This window comes from Neolamprologus multifasciatus, chromosome 2, assembly GCF_963576455.1.
Source record: "Neolamprologus multifasciatus chromosome 2, fNeoMul1.2, whole genome shotgun sequence".
In the NCBI taxonomy this organism is placed as follows: Eukaryota; Metazoa; Chordata; class Actinopteri; order Cichliformes; family Cichlidae; genus Neolamprologus; species Neolamprologus multifasciatus.
The window spans coordinates 25,095,946-25,115,681 of NC_140440.1; the positions used below are offsets into that span (position 1 = coordinate 25,095,946).

At 37.5% G+C, this 19,736-nt stretch overlaps 3 protein-coding genes across 4 annotated transcripts; 1 reads left to right on the forward strand and 2 right to left on the reverse strand.

Moving 5' to 3' along the window:
• Positions 1–152: 152 nt before the first annotated feature.
• irg1l (immunoresponsive gene 1, like) lies at positions 153–3,821 on the forward strand. The gene is made up of 6 exons (XM_085135772.1): positions 153–283; positions 775–829; positions 970–1,157; positions 1,458–1,550; positions 2,100–2,305; positions 2,835–3,821. Exons 1-6 carry the CDS (start codon positions 266–268, stop codon positions 3,760–3,762), a joined length of 1,488 nt encoding a protein of 495 aa, XP_084991898.1. The 5' UTR covers positions 153–265; the 3' UTR covers positions 3,763–3,821.
• Positions 3,822–9,539: 5,718 nt separating this feature from the next.
• Positions 9,540–11,314, reverse strand: glod5 (glyoxalase domain containing 5). The gene is made up of 4 exons (XM_085171396.1): positions 11,099–11,314; positions 10,558–10,713; positions 10,184–10,339; positions 9,540–10,055 (listed from the first exon to the last, which is right to left on the reverse strand). Exons 1-4 carry the CDS (start codon positions 11,153–11,155, stop codon positions 9,912–9,914), a joined length of 513 nt encoding a protein of 170 aa, XP_085027522.1. The 5' UTR covers positions 11,156–11,314; the 3' UTR covers positions 9,540–9,911.
• A 1,627-nt stretch (positions 11,315–12,941) lies between these two features.
• On the reverse strand, positions 12,942–19,312 carry LOC146524444 (uncharacterized). Of its 2 annotated transcripts, XM_085172654.1 has the most exons (11): positions 19,062–19,312; positions 18,799–18,941; positions 16,565–16,709; positions 16,425–16,468; positions 16,253–16,282; positions 15,891–15,935; positions 14,132–14,176; positions 13,934–13,954; positions 13,689–13,833; positions 13,434–13,508; positions 12,942–13,075 (listed from the first exon to the last, which is right to left on the reverse strand). In XM_085172654.1, the coding sequence occupies exons 1-11, from the start codon at positions 19,291–19,293 to the stop codon at positions 12,963–12,965; spliced, it is 1,038 nt and encodes a 345-aa protein (XP_085028780.1). In that variant the 5' UTR covers positions 19,294–19,312; the 3' UTR covers positions 12,942–12,962. The 2 variants fall into 2 exon arrangements, with proteins under 2 accessions (XP_085028780.1, XP_085028773.1); XM_085172647.1 differs by having other exon boundaries at positions 16,425–16,709.
• Between the last annotated feature and the right edge of the window lie 424 nt (positions 19,313–19,736).

A 19,736-nucleotide genomic window follows, 5' to 3' on the forward strand; every position in this document is an offset into this window, starting at 1 on the left:
CTCCTCCTGCTGTGACGATGGTGATGTTGAAGACATTGCCCACAGTGGAAATTCCTTTTTTTTTTAAATGAAAAGTCTTTGTTATGGATATGCCTGCCCTTCCCTGTTCCTTTGAGTCAGGTATAAGATTAGACTATATAAGGCAGGTATCGTTTCACACTTAGAAGCATCAGCATCCCTGACAAAGTGCTGCTGGTAAAACTGCTGCATTGAGAAGAAAGAGAAAGAAGGGCAGTCAACTTGACAGAAACACCAGACTGGAACCATGATTTCAACTGTAAAGGTAAAAGTTAAAAGTTATTTTTGTATTACTATTTTTAGTAGAAAACATTATATTCATAAGTCCAATCAACTTAATTTAATTAAGTTAAGTCTTAATTTAAAATTGTCTGGCAGACTTAATTCAGTCTAGTAAATAAGAAAAACATAAATCCTAATATCATATTTTTGCAGTGAGTAGTTGTTTCTCTGAGTAGACAGCAGAGTGATACTTAAATGAGCTCTTGGTAAATTTTCAGCAGGTTAGTCATGCTGTCTTACACCTGTTACACCAGCACCGTGTCAGAACAACAGCTCTTTCAAAAAAAGTCACACGGGCTGAGTTCTACTCATTGCAGTAATGCCGATGTCCAATGAGACTTTAACAAAGCCAGAATAGAAAATAACTGTCTCTACAGAGCGTAATAGATCTGAGATGTTTTAAAAAGAAAGTACAATGCGTGTTAATTTTAGCATGGATGTTGCTAATAATATTCTGCGCTCTTTGTCCTGTAGAAAGCCATTAGACCTGTGTGGGCTGCCAGAGCAATCCATAAATCTGCAGTGGAAGGTAAAACCTTTGATGTGTTTCATTCTGTCAGTTCACCAGGAAACATATTTCTCTGTTTCACATTTTCCTTTTGCTTAGTCCAGACCGTGTTTTTTTTTCCCCATTGCATTCTTCTTTCATTCATTCATTCCTCCCTGCAGTCTTGAAGCAGCCAGCGCCCGAGGACACAGTCACAGCCAGTTTTGGGAAGTTTATCAGTGAAATTAAGCCCCAGCATCTATCCCCTGTAGTGCTGCACCGCAGTAAAAGAATGGTGCTGGACAGCATTGGAGTTGGGCTGATCGGAAGCACAACAGATGTGTTTGAACTGGCCCTCCAGCACTGCCAGGTGAGTTGGGGAAAGGGATTAAAAATAAAGGTTTCTTATTAATGTTTCCTCCCATATAAGGCAGTGAGACAGGTGAAAGCAGAAGCCTCATTTTATTATTTTTTATTATTTTTTATTTTCTTTCTGATGATTTTTTTAGTTTAGGTGTTTGTCATATAACTTACAAAGAAACCTGTTGAGGTCCCATCGTTATTTAAAGCTTTTAAACGTTTAGTTTGTGTGTGTTTGTGTGTGTAACTGTGTACACTGAGAGTGTCAAATGTTGTATTGTGCTTACCTGTCTCCGTCGCTTCCCCTCAGAACATGTACGCTCCCGGTGACACCAGCTCTGTGTATGGACACAGGGGCATCAGACTCTCCCCGATACTGGCAGCTTTTGTCAATGGAGTGGCGGTGAGTATGAATAAGTGGAACAGATGTGTCAGCGTGCACCAGACAATTTCACGTGCACAGAAACCCGTACCACTCCTAAAAAGTTGCATGTGTGTGTGCTCAGTTTTTGGTCCAATCCTGGACGGTAAACAAAAGCAGGACTTGGTGGAAAATCCCAAAAATTTCCATCATTACATCAGGACATCTGCAAACATTGCTTTTTAAAGATGCCATCAGGGTGCCAAGCTCATTTCTATAGCCTGTGGTAGTCTCAGACAGTAAAAGATTGTAAAGTGAGAGGATTTTCTAATGAAAAACCGCCTGTGACTAAGTTTAGCCAGGAAGAGTGTGCGCACTAAAAATAATAATTTGGGTGTAGAGAGCTAAATTACATCATTTAAGCACAAACACGATGCTTGGTACTGGGTCATATCTCTAACAGCAAGCACCTGTTTTTGCCATCCGCTCAGGAAATGTATCAGTAGCCATCTAATTCATTTTAATATTAAACTAATGCTGTGCTGGGCTTTGATGTCCTATAATTTGATCATTAAAATCTTTTTGGTTCAGACTCACTCCATGGACTTTGATGATACATGGCACCCTGCCACTCACCCCTCCGGAGCTGTCCTTCCTGCTGTGTTAGCTCTCAGTGACATGATGCCAGCTAACAATAAGCCCAGTGGCCTGGACTTCTTACTGGCTTTCAATGTTGGCATTGAGATTCAAGGCCGACTACTGAGGTTCTCTAATGAGGCCCACAATATCCCCAAGAGGTGAGTGCTTTAGAGCTCTATAGCTACATTACAGTATGCTATCCTTAAATGATTGTATCAGTGATATTAGGTTAGTTTCTCATTGACGATTCTGCATAAATGACTCTGGCTCTGCTGATCTCTACCCTGCAGTTTCCAAGCAGGCTGCGGAGGTGTAATGCACGCTCTATGAATTGTGTCAACAAGCTATAAAAGGCGTCTTTTCATGCTCATGCAGGGACAGCTGAGACTCTGTGTGTAGTTTTAGCACTGCTTAGCCATGTGGAGCAGAATATGACAGAGGACTCTTTTTGCCATGTGCTTACACCGTCAAATGTGTCACCACATTATGTGCTTGTTGATGACTAAAATGACTAAAAAACCTCTTACCACTCATGAAATGAGCTGAGTTACACAAGTGAGAGGCTGTTTGGAAAAACAATCTTTCACACAGGAGCTCTATTATGACCATTACGATATGTAGCACCCATTTAAAATTTAAAAACATCTAACCAAAGTTTCTGTTTCTTTCTGATGAATTTTCCAACAGGTTCCACCCTCCTAGTGTGGTAGGCACCATGGGAAGTGCTGCTGCGTGTGCACGCCTCTTATCTCTGGACCCCATCCAGAGCAGTCATGCATTGGCTATAGCTGCTTCTCTAGCAGGAGCCCCAATGGCTAATGCTGCCACTCAGTCCAAACCCCTCCACATTGGCAATGCCTCCCGTTTGGGCCTAGAAGCAGCTCTGCTGGCCTCCAGAGGCTTAGAGGCAAGTCCTTTGGTCCTAGATGCTGTTGCAGGGGTAGCCGGCTTCAGTGCTTTTTATGAAGATTATGTACCACAGCCTTTACAATCACCCAGTAATGACAGCCATATGTTCCTGCTGGAGGAACAGGACATTGGCTTCAAACGCTTCCCTGCTCATCTGGGGATGCACTGGGTGGCGGATGCTGCAGCCTCAGTCCATAAGGTTCTCGTTGGAGTTGGCCCTGGCACTGTCTCCCCAGCTCAGGTGGAGGACATCCTGCTCAGAGTCCCCAAATCGAAGTACATAAACAGACCTTTCCCAGAGTCTGAGCACGAGGCACGCCACTCCTTCCAGTTCAATGCTTGCACTGCTCTCCTGGATGGAGAAGTGACTGTGCAGTCCTTCACCCCCGCTGCCATGAGCCGCCCTGACCTGCACGCTCTGCTGAGCCGTGTTCGCCTGGAGCATCCCAATGACAACCCCGCTAATTTCAACCACATGTACGGTGAAGTCCAGCTAACCCTGGTTGGGGGCGACACTATGAAGGGACGCTGCAACACCTTCTACGGTCACTGGCGCAATCCACTGTCCAACGACAGCCTGAGGAAGAAGTTCAGGAGCAACGCAGAGGTGGCGCTTCCCTCAGAGAAGGTCGAGCGGCTGATTGAAGTGGTGGAGGACCTGGACCAGCTCAGGGACTGCAGGAACCTTCTCTCACAACTGCAATAGACTTTGGTTTTGTTGGAGTTACACAGTAGCCTAACAGCAACACAAATATTCTTGCACATGTTGGGCCATCTGACAATTTTAATATTGTAATATAGACATATATTGTTATTATCCCGGTTCATGAAAAAATCAATATTTTGAGATAAGAAGTTACATTACAAAGGGAACATTAGGTGGGTTCTATCTACTGAATGCTTTCCAGTATTGATGCTGTATATACAATGCATTAAGAGTTGTGCTTTTCCAAACAATGGATTCCTAAACAGTGTAAAAGATTGTTGCTTTTAATATATATATCTGTTTCTGTTGTCATTCAAAGAAGATAATTTCAGTATTTCTGTTTGTGTGTTTTCATCTAAATAAAATGACAAAAAACGCAAAAAGGCATTGTCTGACATGTTCTGTGTTACATATCCCAGATGTGCTTAAAGAGTTAGATAGCTAATGATGCAATAAAGTAGAGCCTTACTGGTTTGTCAATAAATGAATCACACCCATTAGATAGTTCAAATACATGTTGTAGTATCTGATTTGATTATAAGAAGAAATATGCACATATACTTCAACTGAAACCATCAGAACATCTACAGAGTGAAAGAAAAAGCTGATAGCTGGTTTTGTCTTTCAAGCGTGTTTATTTGGAGTGCAAACAAAAAGATGTGATAAAATGCAAAATAGTGCTGGGAAATGTAGGCTGGTTTCCTCATTCCTGCTCCTTGAGCTTATGTGTGTTTAATGACACGTCCACTTCAGTCTCACACAATGAACTGGAATCAACTTGAGTTTGGATCGTAAATGAATAATTCACAAATTAAAACAAATCAAATTGAGATTAATGAAGAAGAAAAGAAAAGGCACTTTTAAGTTAATCTTTAAACTTAGCTAACAGTACCAACTTATTACCTTTGGTGCAATTTCAGTGGTATCCCCTATTTCATAAACCTTTGTCTGGTATTCACCCTCTAATGCATTCATATTCATATTCATTCATGTTCTTTCACCTATTGAGTTTAGGGTTGCAGGGTTACAGGGGTGAGGGGATTGCATCCTCTCCCCTATCTATCATGGAGCAAGAAGGGGTACTTACACCTGAACAGGTTGTCAGTTCATTAAGTGTCTTATTTCACATGGAAACATTTAACTATATAACTGTGTAAAACTGAAAAACGATGGTGTATTATCTGATCATAAAAGGCAAGGACACAGTTTTTCCCTCTGTATCCCAGTGCAATGGATTTGAAAGGAACCAAATGACATAAATGTAAACTTTGAACCTTAATACACAATATTTAAGAAACATATTTGATGAACCATTTACAAATTACAATAATTCCAAAAAAAAATGTCTCTCTATCACCAAGGGCTCAAAAGTAATAATTTAAGTAACTGAAGTAATAAATAGTGTTATGGGCAGATGTGGTCCACTGTATAGTAGAGAGAAGAGCATTTTGATTTCAGTTATAATAATAACATTAAAACACAATGTCTGTTCTGTTTTTCGGTTCAATAGGGTCTTATATCGCTGATAAACAGTTTCATAACAGACAACTGTGTTTTATTTATGTAAATTTTTCTTTAACTGTGGGCACGCAACAGAATTTTTAACATTTTTCCTTTATAAGACGAAGGCTGGATAATGCTCTTCTATTTTTTTCCTTTAGTTGCTATTTTTTCCCTTTAGTAGCTATTTTTTCCCTTTAGTAGCTATTAATGTGAGGTCTAAACATGTGTCCAAAAATGTGCTGATGCAAGCAAATAATTGCCTACAAAAATAACTATTAGTGATGTGGGAAAGACTTTGAGACTAACAGATAAAGACTTACATTCCTAACTGCTGTGTTGGCCTTTCACAACTGAAAAAAAAAAGTTGAGAGTTTGCTAACACTTGTTGGAGCTGATATTATGAACTGCTGGATACATTTGTTTTATAGTAACACAGAAGCATAGCAACACAAATATTCTTGCACATATTTTAATCAAAATATGAAAGAAAAATCTACATTTTGCATATTGCAGAGCTCAAATATAACAAAATACATTTTGAGCCATGTCACTATTTTTAATATTTGTAATATAGATGTATGTTATTATTATCTTGATTCATGAAGAAATCAGTATTTTGAGATAATAAGTTTCATTACAAAGGGAACATAAGTGGGTTCTATCTAACGAATGCTTTCCAGTATTGCTGCTGTATATACAATGTATTAAGAGTTAACAATGCTTTGTGCTTTTCCGAGCAATGGATTGCTAAACAGTGTAAAAGTTTGTTGGTTTTGATCTATATATCTGTTTCTATTGTCATTCAAAGAAGATAATTTCAGTATTTCTGTTTGTGTGTTTTCATCTAAATATAATTACAAAAAACGCAAAAAAAAAAAAAAAGCATTGTCTGACATGTTCTGTGTTAAATATCCCAAAGGTACTTAAACAGTCCACCAGCTAGTGACACAATAAAGTAGAGCCTAACTGGTTTGTCAATAAATTAATCGCACCCATTAGATAATTTAAAAGCCAAATGCGTGTTTTAGTATCTGATTTGATTATAAAACCAAATATATGCTTGTGTACTTTAACTAACACTATCAGTTGAAGTACGGGTCATAAAATGTGCTGATGCAAGCAAATAATTGCCTACAAAAAGAACTATTGGTGAGGTGGGAAAGACTTTGAGATTGGCAGATAAAGACTTACATTCCTAACTGCTGTGTTGGCCTTTCACAACTGGAAAAAAAAAAGTTGAGAGTTTGCTAACACTTGTTGGAGCTGATATTATGAACTGCTGGATACATTTGTTTTATAGTAACACAGAAGCATAGCAACAACGCAAATATTCTTGCACATAAACATATTTTAATCAAAATATGAAAGAAAAATCTACATTTTGCATATTGCAGAGCTCAAATATAACAAAATACATTTTGAGCCATGTCACTATTTTTAATATTTGTAATATAGATGTATGTTATTATTATCTTGATTCATGAAGAAATCAGTATTTTGAGATAATAAGTTTCATTACAAAGGGAACATAAGTGGGTTCTATCTAACGAATGCTTTCCAGTATTGCTGCTGTATATACAATGTATTAAGAGTTAACAATGCTTTGTGCTTTTCCGAGCAATGGATTGCTAAACAGTGTAAAAGTTTGTTGGTTTTGATCTATATATCTGTTTCTATTGTCATTCAAAGAAGATAATTTCAGTATTTCTGTTTGTGTGTTTTCATCTAAATATAATTACAAAAAACGCAAAAAAAAAAAAAAAAAAAGCATTGTCTGACATGTTCGGTGTTACATATCCCAGAGGTGCTTAAACAGTCCACCAGCTAGTGACACAATAAAGTAGAGCCTAACTGGTTTGTCAATAAATTAATCGCACCCATTAGATAATTTAAAAGCCAAATGCGTGTTTTAGTATCTGATTTGATTGTAAAACCAAACATATGCTTGTGTACTTTAACTAACACTATCAGTTGAAGTACAGGTCATAAAATGTGCTGATGCAAGCAAATAATTGCCAAAAAAAAGAACTATTAGTGAGACTTTGGGATTAACAGATAAAGACTGTTACATTCTTAACTGCTGTGCTGGCCTTTCGCAACTGAAAAAAAAAAGTTTGTCGATGCATCATTCTTGGTAAATGGCCTGCATTTGTATAGCGCTTTTCTAGTCCCTAAGGACCCCAAAGCGCTTCACACTACATTCAGTCATTCACCCATTCACACACACATTCACACACTGGCGATGGCAAGCTACATAACTTATTATCCTATATAACTACAATCCAATCTAGCTGGTGAAGTGGATAAAAGCCAGACAAAGTTAGAAAACTACACACAAATATTAACAGAGAATTAGTGTGTTTGAGGGGGTTATCATATGGAATAAAGATCATAAAAATATGTTATAAAACACGAAATAGTGCTGGGAAATATCTTTTTTTCCTCACACCTGGTCCTTGCGCTTATAAAGACAATATTACTGACATGAGCAATAACAATAATAAGGAAATGATAGAAGGAAGGAGCCCTGCGACAGACTGGCAACCTGTCCAGGGTGTACCCCGCCTCTCGCACTATGACAGCTGGGATAGGCTCCATTGTATCACACATCATTCATTATAATTCCATTCCTATGGACACTACACTGTTTCATCATGAAAAGGATTACAGCTAAAAATATCATCTACGATGAGGAAAACCCTTAATATGATGCAACATGAATCCTTTTGTATTGGGACACACTGATCAACAAGTCCGAGAACTCAAACACAATAAGCACGAATACCACAGGTTCAGCTATTATACTTTTTACACCCACATCAAAACAGACAATATAACGGTGATGCAACATCAACCCTCCCCACGCTCATCGATACTGCTTCTGTTGTCAGGTAGCAGAGGGGGTGTTTACAAGTGGGTTATCTGTGTCATCAGTGGGCCTTTTCCTTGACAACAAAACAAAAAACTAGAACAATGAGCATTCATGCTAAAGAGTTAAAAATCAGTGGAAGACAATAAAAGGTATGTTTGGTATGCAAACGTCACTAGTCAAGAAGATTTTCAGGAACAAGGTGAATTACTATAGCTAAAGGCAAACTTCCCTGTAACACTGAAATGTAACACAGCCCTTGTATATTTACTACTCCATGAACTCTAAGCGTGAATTACTGGTGTGTAGTTTTGGGTTGCAGCAGCTGTAGTGTCATCTGTAGTGTCTTGTTACAGACATGAAAAGAAATCACACACGTTTGAATGCTTTGAATGGGGGGAAAAACGAGAATATAAAAGATGACAATAGCTGTGGCACCACTACCAGAACTAAATTTGTATTTATTTGTTAATAAAGTTTTTTTTTTTAACTTATAACATCCTTGTGATTGTTCTTCACTAAATCATAGAAACGTGTAAAAAAAAAAAAATCTAAACAAAAGCTAAAGAGGCAAAGTGTATGAAAAATGTACGTTGTGCCACTGCCAAAACTCTGGGCCATAACTGTAGCTCATATGCCATGTTTAAATGGGACATTGTGTATGTCTGAAGCAACAATAAAGAATATAACATAGTCTTTATTGTTATATAACATATGTGAGCCAAAAAATGGTCTCACTGTGGGGTTGAGAAGCTAGAGAAAGGGCTTACCTGTTCATGAAAGGACTTCAATATTATGTTATATACAGTTCAGTATACAGCAGTAATTTTAGCAATTCAATATAAGCTGCCAGAAGAGCTCCAAAACTCTTCTGGCATTAACATCAGTACAAACACGGCACTCCGGGAGCTTCATGGCGTGGATTTCCGTGGCCAAGTAGCTACTGTAGATGCAACGTGAAAGTGGCACAGTACTTTAGTTCATACAGCGCTTTTTTAGGTAGGGTTTTTCAAATGTTTTGGCCATTTCAGTGTTTTGGCTCTTCGATAAATCAACACTGACTACATAATGTCGACATCAGACCTTTTTGTAATTCTTCTCCAACAAAAAACAGATTAGATGCCTTATGTTAGTGTGCCGTAACTATCAATTTACTGCGATCTCACAGCCTCTACCACAGCACACTTATAAAATGGTTTTAGTACTACTCTTGCATGTAAATAACTTAAATCCCAGGATTTTATTTTTCACTCTTAAACTAATGTACAGCTAAACACTGTATTGCTGAGTAATGCAACTGTAGTGCTGCATTAATAAATGGCTTAAGAACTCATAGTGACAAAAACAACACAAGAAATGGTGACAGAAGGAGCAGATATTTATCTTGTTTCCAAACATTTTATTTAAAAAAAAGAAGCAGAAATCCAACAGAGCCTTTGGTGCACATTATAACCTTTTATTTGTCACAGACAGAGTTATATAAAAACCTTCACAAGCGCCCATTTAAACTTGTGGATAAACATCCTCTGGTAGTATTCTTCACTTTTTCTACTAAATTGTGCCTGCACTGCCTTGTCCAAACACAACTAAAACAGAAACTTAAGCAGAGCTGAACACCCACACCCTGTCCTAATGACTCATAACAGACTCTAAAATAACAGTTTAAACTAAATACAATTATAGTAAAAGCAATAATTTTGCGTTGTATACCAGACTACAATGAGTTTGGTGGGCTGGTGAGTTGTTTGACATGTCAGTAACCAAGGCCAAAGAAGTATCAAGAAGAGTCCATTGCTGTTGACTGGTTATAGTTTGACACTTCAATAAGATTTTGGTCAGGATCTCTAAAGTACAGTGAGGTGATGGTCCCCACAGCCCCCGTCCTCTCCACAGGACCCTCTTCAATCTTGACTTCACAAGCCTGCAAGAGGAGAAAAGGACACAGACCATTTTAACAAGCCCTGATTTTTTTTCTAACTTCCTTTCCTCAAAATGGTTACATAATGTGACCTGTAAAATCAAAACCACTTAAGGAATTGTGTGAACTACCTTAAGATGAGCAGCTACTTCAGCTAGAGGGGTTTTGGTTATGAGGCACAAGTCTGCAGAGCCAGAGGTTGGATGCTTAGCTTTTGGTTCAAACTCCTGCCCCCGCTGGTGAAGGTTAAACTTCTGCTGCCCAAAGCTCAGAGCCTTGCGGTTTCCCTTGAAAATGCAGATAAGATGTGAGTGGGTGTACAGAAGACTCCAGGCTCAAGACTCACAATCAAAGCATGCCACCTAGTGGACATTTTTTAAAAACCATGGCAGTTCACTTTTTCTACTGCAATGCAATGATTTGTCATTATAATAAACAAGCGTATTTAATAGAAACATGCCCAACAGCATTAATAATAAAAGCAATGGGTTTTTACTGCGCATACCTTAAAAGTGACCACCTCCATGCCAAGAACTGAGCTGTAAAAACTGATGGTATCTGGCACACTTTTCATTGTAAGCACCAAATTATCCAGATGGCTCACTTCAACGGGACAGCTTCTTTTGTATTTGACAGTTCCTAGTGTTTGAAAGCTGGTAACCTACAAGAGAAAAGAGAACAAACTTTGATTTAGGAGTTGACTTCGCCATGAATAGAAGTGGCTGTAGTTGAGCTGAGTGCGAACAGCGACGCTCCGTGGTGAGTGTGTGCTTCAGCCCGTAGACGTGTGAGAGGTGAAAGGAAGCCGTACACACTGGTTTTAAAAAATGGATTTAGCTCTCGTAGCTTGTTAGCCCATATCCTTAGCTTGTCAATATAAACTCGAGCCACTTACACCATTAACCCACTTCACAACTCGCTTCCCTAAAAACGGAAGTCTAAACTGTTTTTACGTCTAAACATCTGCAGCCTGCCAAAGTCTACGGGAAAAGAGTGGTGATAGGTGTGCACTGTTAGCCCTTTAGCCAGATAATAGCGCATTTTACCTTCAGACAGCTCTTCTGAAACTGCCATAAACGACCTCCAGCTGCCCGGAGCGCCATCCTGCCGTGATGTGACAGCGGTAGGCTACTTCCTCGTTTTTTCCACTCGTGTCCTGTGCAACATTTACCACAGCACAATGGCCGTACGTTTCTATGCTTGTCGAAACATGCAGTTTATACAGAGTGCATGGGCATAAATATGGAGGACCACAAGAGCCATGCGCATCGAAATAAAAAATCCTGTGCTTAATTAATGAATTGTAGAATAAAATCTGCACTTGTAAATTCATTTTTGAATTCCAATTTAATAAACTGATTTTTAAAATGCTTTTTAAGTCTTCATTTCAAAAACCTTTTTCGAATTGCACTTTAATAAACTGCATTTCAAAAACGTTTTTCGAATTGAACTTTAATAAACTGCATTTCAAAAACTCTTTTCGAATTGCACTTTAATAAACTGCATTTCAAAATCCATTTCCCTTTCCTGTTCGCTCAGGGATTAACATGTGGATTAGCATTTGGATTAGTGTAACAGGGTCATAAGTCACATTGTTATAATTACACAAAATGTGTCCTAAACCCCCAAACTGTTCCTTTTATACCTGACTTTTAGGACCTCCAAGCCTGTAGTTATGTTCATTATCAGTTAGAGCCCCTCCTCATTCTTTTCTTCTTCTTCTTTGGTGCAACCCTATAAATACAGTGTACCCCTTTTGCCTCTCCCCTTTTCTACAATTCCCCTGTGGGAGAGGTGGGTGTCATTTCTTTCCCAACACTGTAAAACGCTCATATAATGCATATTTAGCCACCTGGATGTTTCTGATTGTGATTTTAGTTCAATTATCCCATACGGTAAAAAAATATATTTTTTGTATATTTTGAAATATATTTCAAAATATGTTTCAAAATATATTTCGAAATATATAAATATATTTCTAAATGTATTTTAGCGCATATATTTTTTGGCCATTTTTTGTATATTTTGAAATATATTTCAAAATATATTTCAAAATACAATTGAAAATTAATTAAAAATCTTTCAAAAATATATTTTACCCTTCATATATTTCAGTCGAAGAAAACACATTCACATGTAACAACTGAAAATCTTTATTTGATATCTAAAACAAACATAGCATATAAATCAAGCTAGGAACATACATTATACAACTTTATTCTCATAACATTCTTAAAAATTGTAAAATAATAAAAAAAAATAATAATATATATACATATATATATATATATATATATATATATATATATATATATATATATGCACACACACACACACATATATATACACATTTTGCTATACAAAATGCAACTGCAACAAACACTTATAAGTAATGATACTGTGAATTTGATGTGAACTGCTATTAACACAATAAAGATGTGATCACTCAAAGATGTTTAATTCAATTCAATTCAATTTTATTTATATAGCGCCAAATCACAACAAATGTCGCCTCAAGGCGCTTCATAGATACAGAGAAAAGCCCAACAATCATATGACCCCCTATGAGCAAGCACTTTGGCGACAGTGGGAAGGAAAAACTCCCTTTTAACAGGAAGAAACCTCCGGCAGAACCAGGCTCAGGGAGGGGCGGCCATCTGCTGCGACCGGTTGGGGTGAGAGAAGGAAGACAGGATAAAGACATGCTGTGGAAGAGAGACAGAGATTAATAACAGATACGATTCAATACAGAGAGGTCTGTTAATACATAGTGAGTGAGAAAGGTGACTGGAAAGAAAAAACTCAATGCATCTGTTACTGAGCAATAACAAGCAGAGGAATACACACACACATATACATAGATATAGATATAGATATATATATGTGGGTGTGTATGAACATAAAACATACTTAAAATGTAACTTTTTTTTTCTTCTCCAACAGTCTGAGTTCCCCCAGCTTTGAATTGACTGCAATCCCCAATGCCCCTCTGGATACATTGGGGAACCTCTTCCTTACCGCCACTGTAACAAACAAAAGTCACAATTCTAGTACTTTTATCAGAGTTAAAATAAAAACATGATTTAAATTAGCCAGCTTCATTTAGCAAACAGATATTTCCGTTTATAGAGATACAGATATATTTTACACATAATTTTACCTTTTTTTCCCCCCCTCGATGGAAAGTCTATCCAGTTCACATTACAGTAATACTAACACCCCTTTTGGTCATCTATCCTTACTCTCCAGCATTCAATCTGTTGACCTTCTTTGTCTGAGTCCAACCACTTCAATGCATCATCACCTATCTGTGCAATTTTTATTGTTGCAAAGTGAGTTACTTGTGCAGTATGCAATTTTAGATACACAGTCTTCACTTACTATATATGGCTGTCATGGTTTCTTTATCAAGGGCAGTTCTTCGTTCTGCACCAATGTCTGTTTTGCTGTGTCCTCCTATAAATTACATTAACATTTGAGTGTCTGACTAGTTAAATTTCCAAAAATCTGATCTTTGTTCATCTAAACATTTGAACTACAATATTATGCTTTTTGGTAAAGAAACTGGTGACAGAGAAGTAGGCTTTTTAAAATACTATTAGCTAACCATTGGAACTAAGTTTCAAAGCTGTTTACCTTTTAAATTGCTCTGGATCAAAACATCCAGTGGGAAGACGGCCATCAGAAGAACACGCACCATTGAAGTGGGTGTTTGGGCCTGAAGAGCAGTAGCCCACTGATGTTTCAGAATTTTTACCCCTGTAGCATGTGCTATCTCCACCTGTGGTTGCAATCACATAAAAAGAGTGTTTCAATATAAATTGTTTTTAAAAAACACATTTGAGTTTGCACCTACCTAAATTCTCAGCAAAATTACTTACATATTCAGCATCACTGGAACCCTTTAAATAAATAAACACATACATACGAAGTCAACAATGTTGTTACAGACAGAGTATTACTGGTAAACTAAATGAAAGAAGGAAGAACTCAGAATAACTTAGATGATTGAGTCTTTACACTTTAATAAGAAAGATTGACATTTCGCGGTGGCACAAAGCAGAAGCAAAAATACTTACTTTAGAATCCCCAGACGTAGAAGCTTTGCATGAAGAGTTGGGCACCTATAAAGGAGAATATTTAAAGATTAAAAAACATACACATAGCATTGACTGCCATAAAACCACTGAATAAATATCAGAATGTGACAATGTTGCACAACAATCTAAACCTTGTAAGTCATGTGACATATTTTGATGACGTAAATATATCTGTACAATTCAAGTAAATAGGTATAGCATACATGTTCTGGAGAAAAAAACAAACAAACAAACAAGCAAAAAACACAACAATATATAAGAATTCAGTGGGGTAAAAAAATCTCTTCTGAAGCAATATAGTTCATTTTGGGTGAAAAACAAAACATTCCTCTAAAATATATATACTGACATCACCAATCAACATCATGATTGTAATTATTTCCCTCCTAGTCCATCTACTGCTCTGTGCATGTGTCAAGCACTTCGACTGTATCTATGCATATAAATTCACCATATATATCCTGCAAAAATGTCTTGTTATGGTCAAAAAAAGGCAAACAAACAAAGGCATTAAATCAGAGATGAGAAATTAATCGGGAATATCAATTATATGATAAATGGCCTGTATTTGTATAGCGCTTTACTAGTCCCTAAGGACCCCAAAGCGCTTTACACATTCAGTCATCAACCCATTCACACACTGGTGATGGCAGCTACATTGTAGCCACAGCCACCCTGGGGTGCACTGACAGAAGCGAGCCTGCCGGACACTGGCGCCACCGGGCCCTCTGACCACCACCAGTAGGCAACGGGTGAAGTGTCTTGCGCAAGGACACAACGACCGAGACTGTCAGAGCTGGGGCTCGAACCGGCAACCTTACGATTACAAGACGAACTGCCAACTCTTGAGTCACGATCGCCCCACAACTAGGTGAACTACAGGTGAACTATTCTTTATCTACTAGCAATCAAGCTTATTTAACCCATGAAGTTTGCGATATTTGAATGTAAAATAAAATAAATAACAATAAAAATAACATGATATAACAACTTACATTAAGGACATCTGCATTTAAATCCACAGGCTAAAAGTAATATAGTAAATGTGTTAGTAATAGTACAGGTATTTGTGCAAAATAATTTACAGTATAGTACTTTGCATGTGCAGGTAGCTGTGGTGTGAATTGTAACTGAATATCAGATGAATGTCAGAGAAATGAAATGTATTTATTTTTTGTATTTATCAATCATAAAATCATGTTTTGTAGGCCTGTTACGATAACAACTTTTTGTTGGTCGGTATATTGCCCCATAAACAATTGCGTCAAGTAATGTCATTGTCATTTTAAGACCATTTAATACCTTTGAGTGTATAATCATAAAATAACACCATAATAATGCAAGATCTACACACTTTCAATTGACAAACAAACGACTATTTCTTAAAATATTTAGATCATGGATATTAGGTATGAAAATATTAGATACCTTAGAAAACTTGAATAAATAGTAAATATTCTAACAAATAGAAAACAAAATGCACAAAGAACATTTGGAGAGTTTTCCATCTACAAATTTTTCCCCTTTTTCCTGTGAAAAATAAGATATCGTGCTGAAAAACACAATCCTTATTAAGCAATGTCTAACCAGTAGTACTGGTCTGAATTACAACAAACATAGCTAGTGTTTGGGAAAATCTGTTATAAAATAGTTATTATTTCAATAGTTATGCTTAGCATGTGACATAATATCACGTGACACAGACACTGCGTAAAAAACCACAACAACTAATACTTACTTTAGGAGGATGAGGGAGGGCAGCATCAGGTTCAGACTTTGACATCTGTAAGAGAAAAATTGATGTATTAGAAACAAGTCATTTAAAAATACATTAATGTGGCAGACTGTTCCCTGTTCCGATGCAGTGTACAAGTACAATCAGGGCTGTCACAACAATGGGGCGGTGCCAAGTGGCCGCAACCCTAGGTACAATGTACAAGTACATATAACTACATATTATGTGAATAAAGCAAGAATCTGTTTAGGTTAGGCACACTGCTGACTGATGCTTGTTAGGTTTATATGATTGCAAACTGCACAAAAACAACAAAGCAACAAAATTAATGATAATGACAAAAAAATAAATTAGATTTTACTTACGTCAGGAAGATCTGCATTCATTTTCATGGGCTGAAATAAATAGGCACAAACATTACTGCTAAACAACCCCAAAAAACCTCCAAAAGGCCTTAAAATGATTAAAAAGGCAAGGAAATGTGGAACATTGTAATTAGTGATTATTAATGAAGGATAACTGTGCTTTGTTTCTAACCTTGGTAAGTAAATGCTCTGTAGCCTGAAGGAGAGGTGGGATTTCTGTGAAAGTGAAATTAAATGTGAATAGGTTTTGATAGCTATTGTATATGACAAGTGTAAACACACACATAAAACATGTAATAGTACAGTACTTACTTTCAAGTATTTCATTTTTAAGCCTATCGTTTTCTCTTTTTAGATTCGAGTTCTCTTCTCTCAACTGATTAATGACACGCTGTAGATGTTCAAGTTTCTTTTCATTCCATAACTTTAGATCGTTTTGTTGCTCTGTTGGGTATGCCTAAGAAATTAAATAAAAAACTCTCTCTGTAAAAGCCACCTTCTGTATGAAGGAATGATCTCAAAATGTTGGGGGGGGGGTTACACATACATATATATACACAAAACAGGTGTGTATGTGTATGTGTATATATATATATATATATATATATATATATATATATATATATATATATATATATATATATATATAAGGGGTGCAACGATACACAAAATTCACGGTTCGGTTCGGTTCGATACTTTGGTGTCACGGTTCGATATTTTTTCGATACAAAAAAAATGTTCATGCCTTTTTAATTTGTCATTTATTAAATTTTCACGGCACATTCTGCACCACATCTCTGTGCATTCATCATTTGTTTGAAGCCAGCTCACCTCCTGCAACCACTTTTCTGAGAATACGCGCTTCTTTTGTGGTTCGGACTCCTTCTGACATTTCTTTGGAGGTGGAGGAACACCAAAGTAATTGCTTAAAGGAGCTTGCTTCTTCGACATCTTTAAGAGTTCTAAACAAATGTCTGTCCTCCTCCAGAAAATCCTATGTACGCAAACACGCGTTGCAACTTCTTATCTTGAGCGCGTTTTTTATTTTGACAGCGAATGCGCACCTGCGGACCACTTATGTGCAGCCCTGGTTATTTAGCTCGTCATATTGCAGCCACAGAAATTCTTTTGTCCATGAAACCATAAAGCTGCACTTTCTTTTTGCCTTATAGTCTGATTTGTCATAACTTTTCCGTTTTGTGGTAAGCTTTTCTTTGGCTGTCACTTCTTCACCCTGACTTGTCTTATTTGGCTCAGCAGAACTGAAATATATATCCTGCTGCTTTTACACAGGCACTCACATAACGCTCAGCGATTCTCTGCACGATCAACCTCTCACATGTTTAAGCTGCGGGAGATTTCACTTGTCATGTTTGCATAGTAAGCTAACGATTGATAAGATGATGTCAGAGGAATTGGTGCGCAAATTATCATCACTCACCAATCAGTACTGTCGCTCTCTATACACAGTTCGGGCGATTGCAAAGTGAAAGCAAAAAACAAGCGCAAATTCAAACGCGATTTCAATATGTCACATATTGACAGTGGCTCACCGATGCCAATGACATAATTACCCAGCTACATTTCCGAAAGAATGCAAAAGCATTGACATATATTTTGCGAGCCCTGTATCTGATTGAGGAATCACTCATCTTTGGAAAAGAGAGTTTATTACAGAGAAATGGCTCTTTCCAAAATAAAAGCTATACTATACGCTTCTTCTGGGCTATATTCTCAGCAGCATATTAAATATATCAGGTCCCCATAAGGAGAATCATGTGCTAACGGCTGTCTAAATGACTCGGGTAAAGTTTGTAGCATGCGTGCTTGTTGTTTTTGTCTGCTTCCACTTGTCTTTGCACTAGGATGATGTCGGAGTAAATGTGCAGTCATATTCGTTGTGTTCCCACTAGTGCTGTCAGCGTTAATCTGAAATGAGGTTAACGACACAACACGACAAAGCTCCGTTAACAGCTACTGCGGATTGCCTCGTGCGTGGGGCTGGACGGCCAACACAACGAGCTAACTGCGCTAACACACTAGTTCCCACCCATGTAATTGAGCATTGCTGGCACATCCAACATACTGTTTTACTTTAGTCCATGACACGCTTACCTTCAGGGTCATATGTCACAAGAAAACCAAAATAGTTCCAAACGCCAGATCTGAATGAGGGTGGGGGAGGTTCAATTTGCCATGTTGCAAGGAGAGCTTAACTTCTGTCTCGCTAGCTTGCCCTGCGCTCAGTGAATCTGCGTTCGACTACTCCGCCTAGGCTGCACTGTCGAGCGCAGATCCACTGAGCACTCAACACAGACAGCAGGGAAGTTGATAAAATAAATTAAAAATGTTGTATTGTTCATACATATGCCTACCGAACCGAAAGCACTGTATCGAACGGTTCAATATCGATACGAGTATCGTTGCACCCCTAATATATATATATATATATATATATATATATATATATATATATATATATACACACACACACATATATATATTAGCATATATGTCTGTGTGTGTACGTGTGGCAAAACACTCACCTTTTTCTTAGCTGCCGGTTCGTCTCTCACCTCTGTGGCCTCAAGGAGTTTCATAGAAGGTTTACTTTTTCTCTTAACCACCTCTGGCTTGGGTAGTTGTTCTTCAATTTCCTTAAGCTTTGTTTGCAAAGTTTTTTCCCTTTCTGAGGAGGCAGAATAATAATAAAAAAGGCTAAAGTACATCATAATATAATTGATTAAGTTACATATTTTGATTAACAAATAAGCGACAATAAAGTAATATTATATTGGAGAAAAGGCACCTGCTAGCTTAATGATGGAGGCTTCATAGACCGGCCACCCGCCTTTTGGCTCCTTGGCGCCTTGTCGCCACTCCACCAAATAAACGTCCTTTTCCTCCAAACCGTCTAAGTATTCCTCCTCATCAAAATCCCGAATGTGTTCAGTTGGCACAATTGAGAACTTTCCATCTTCCGACCACTTAATTAACGCGAACATTATCCGCTTATGTCTTCCCGCCTGTATATCGGCCATTCGAAAATTGCGCCTCAGACGTCGGTTATATTTCAAAAAAAAGGGGGGGGGAAAGAAACAACTAATAATTTTATTATTATTATTATTAATATTTTTTGCGCGTTCATTGCACATGTTTGGGAATATTTCAATATTCATTTTTTACGTATTACTTTTTATTTTATCTTTATTTATAAAAAGCACAATGGAAACGCGCATGCGCATACTCTGCTCCGCTCATTAACCTTTACACTTTCACACAACCTACAGATCTAGAACGAAGACGCTGCATTTTTTGAATAATCTCTGGTGAGCATAGATTTCATAGAAAAAACATATTATATTGTTTTAAGTACCTTTTTTTCGATTAATCCTGTGACGTACAAAGACGGACGTTTTTGGGACTTTACGTTTAAGTTTTTAAAGTTTTTGTTAAGGTCTGCATTGCGTGTGCAGACGCTCGC

Excerpts from the sequence above, each read along its gene's own strand:
- irg1l (XM_085135772.1), top strand. Across the intron at positions 1,551-2,099 it reads CTTTTGTCAATGGAGTGGCG|ACTCACTCCATGGACTTTGA; the intron begins GTGAGTATGAAT and ends TTTTTGGTTCAG. Across the intron at positions 2,306-2,834 it reads GCCCACAATATCCCCAAGAG|GTTCCACCCTCCTAGTGTGG; the intron begins GTGAGTGCTTTA and ends ATTTTCCAACAG.
- glod5 (XM_085171396.1), bottom strand. The coding sequence starts at position 11,155 with ATGGCGCTCCGGGCAGCTGGAGGTCGTTTATGGCAGTTTCAGAAGAGC. Across the intron at positions 10,714-11,098 it reads TTCAGAAGAGCTGTCTGAAG|GTTACCAGCTTTCAAACACT; the intron begins GTAAAATGCGCT and ends TTTCTCTTGTAG. Across the intron at positions 10,340-10,557 it reads TGGAGGTGGTCACTTTTAAG|GGAAACCGCAAGGCTCTGAG; the intron begins GTATGCGCAGTA and ends TGCATTTTCAAG.
- LOC146524444 (XM_085172647.1), bottom strand. The coding sequence starts at position 19,293 with ATGGCCGATATACAGGCGGGAAGACATAAGCGGATAATGTTCGCGTTA. Across the intron at positions 18,942-19,061 it reads CTCCATCATTAAGCTAGCAG|AAAGGGAAAAAACTTTGCAA; the intron begins GTGCCTTTTCTC and ends CTGCCTCCTCAG. Across the intron at positions 13,076-13,433 it reads AACCATGACAGCCATATATA|TGGCGGTAAGGAAGAGGTTC; the intron begins GTAAGTGAAGAC and ends TGTTTGTTACAG.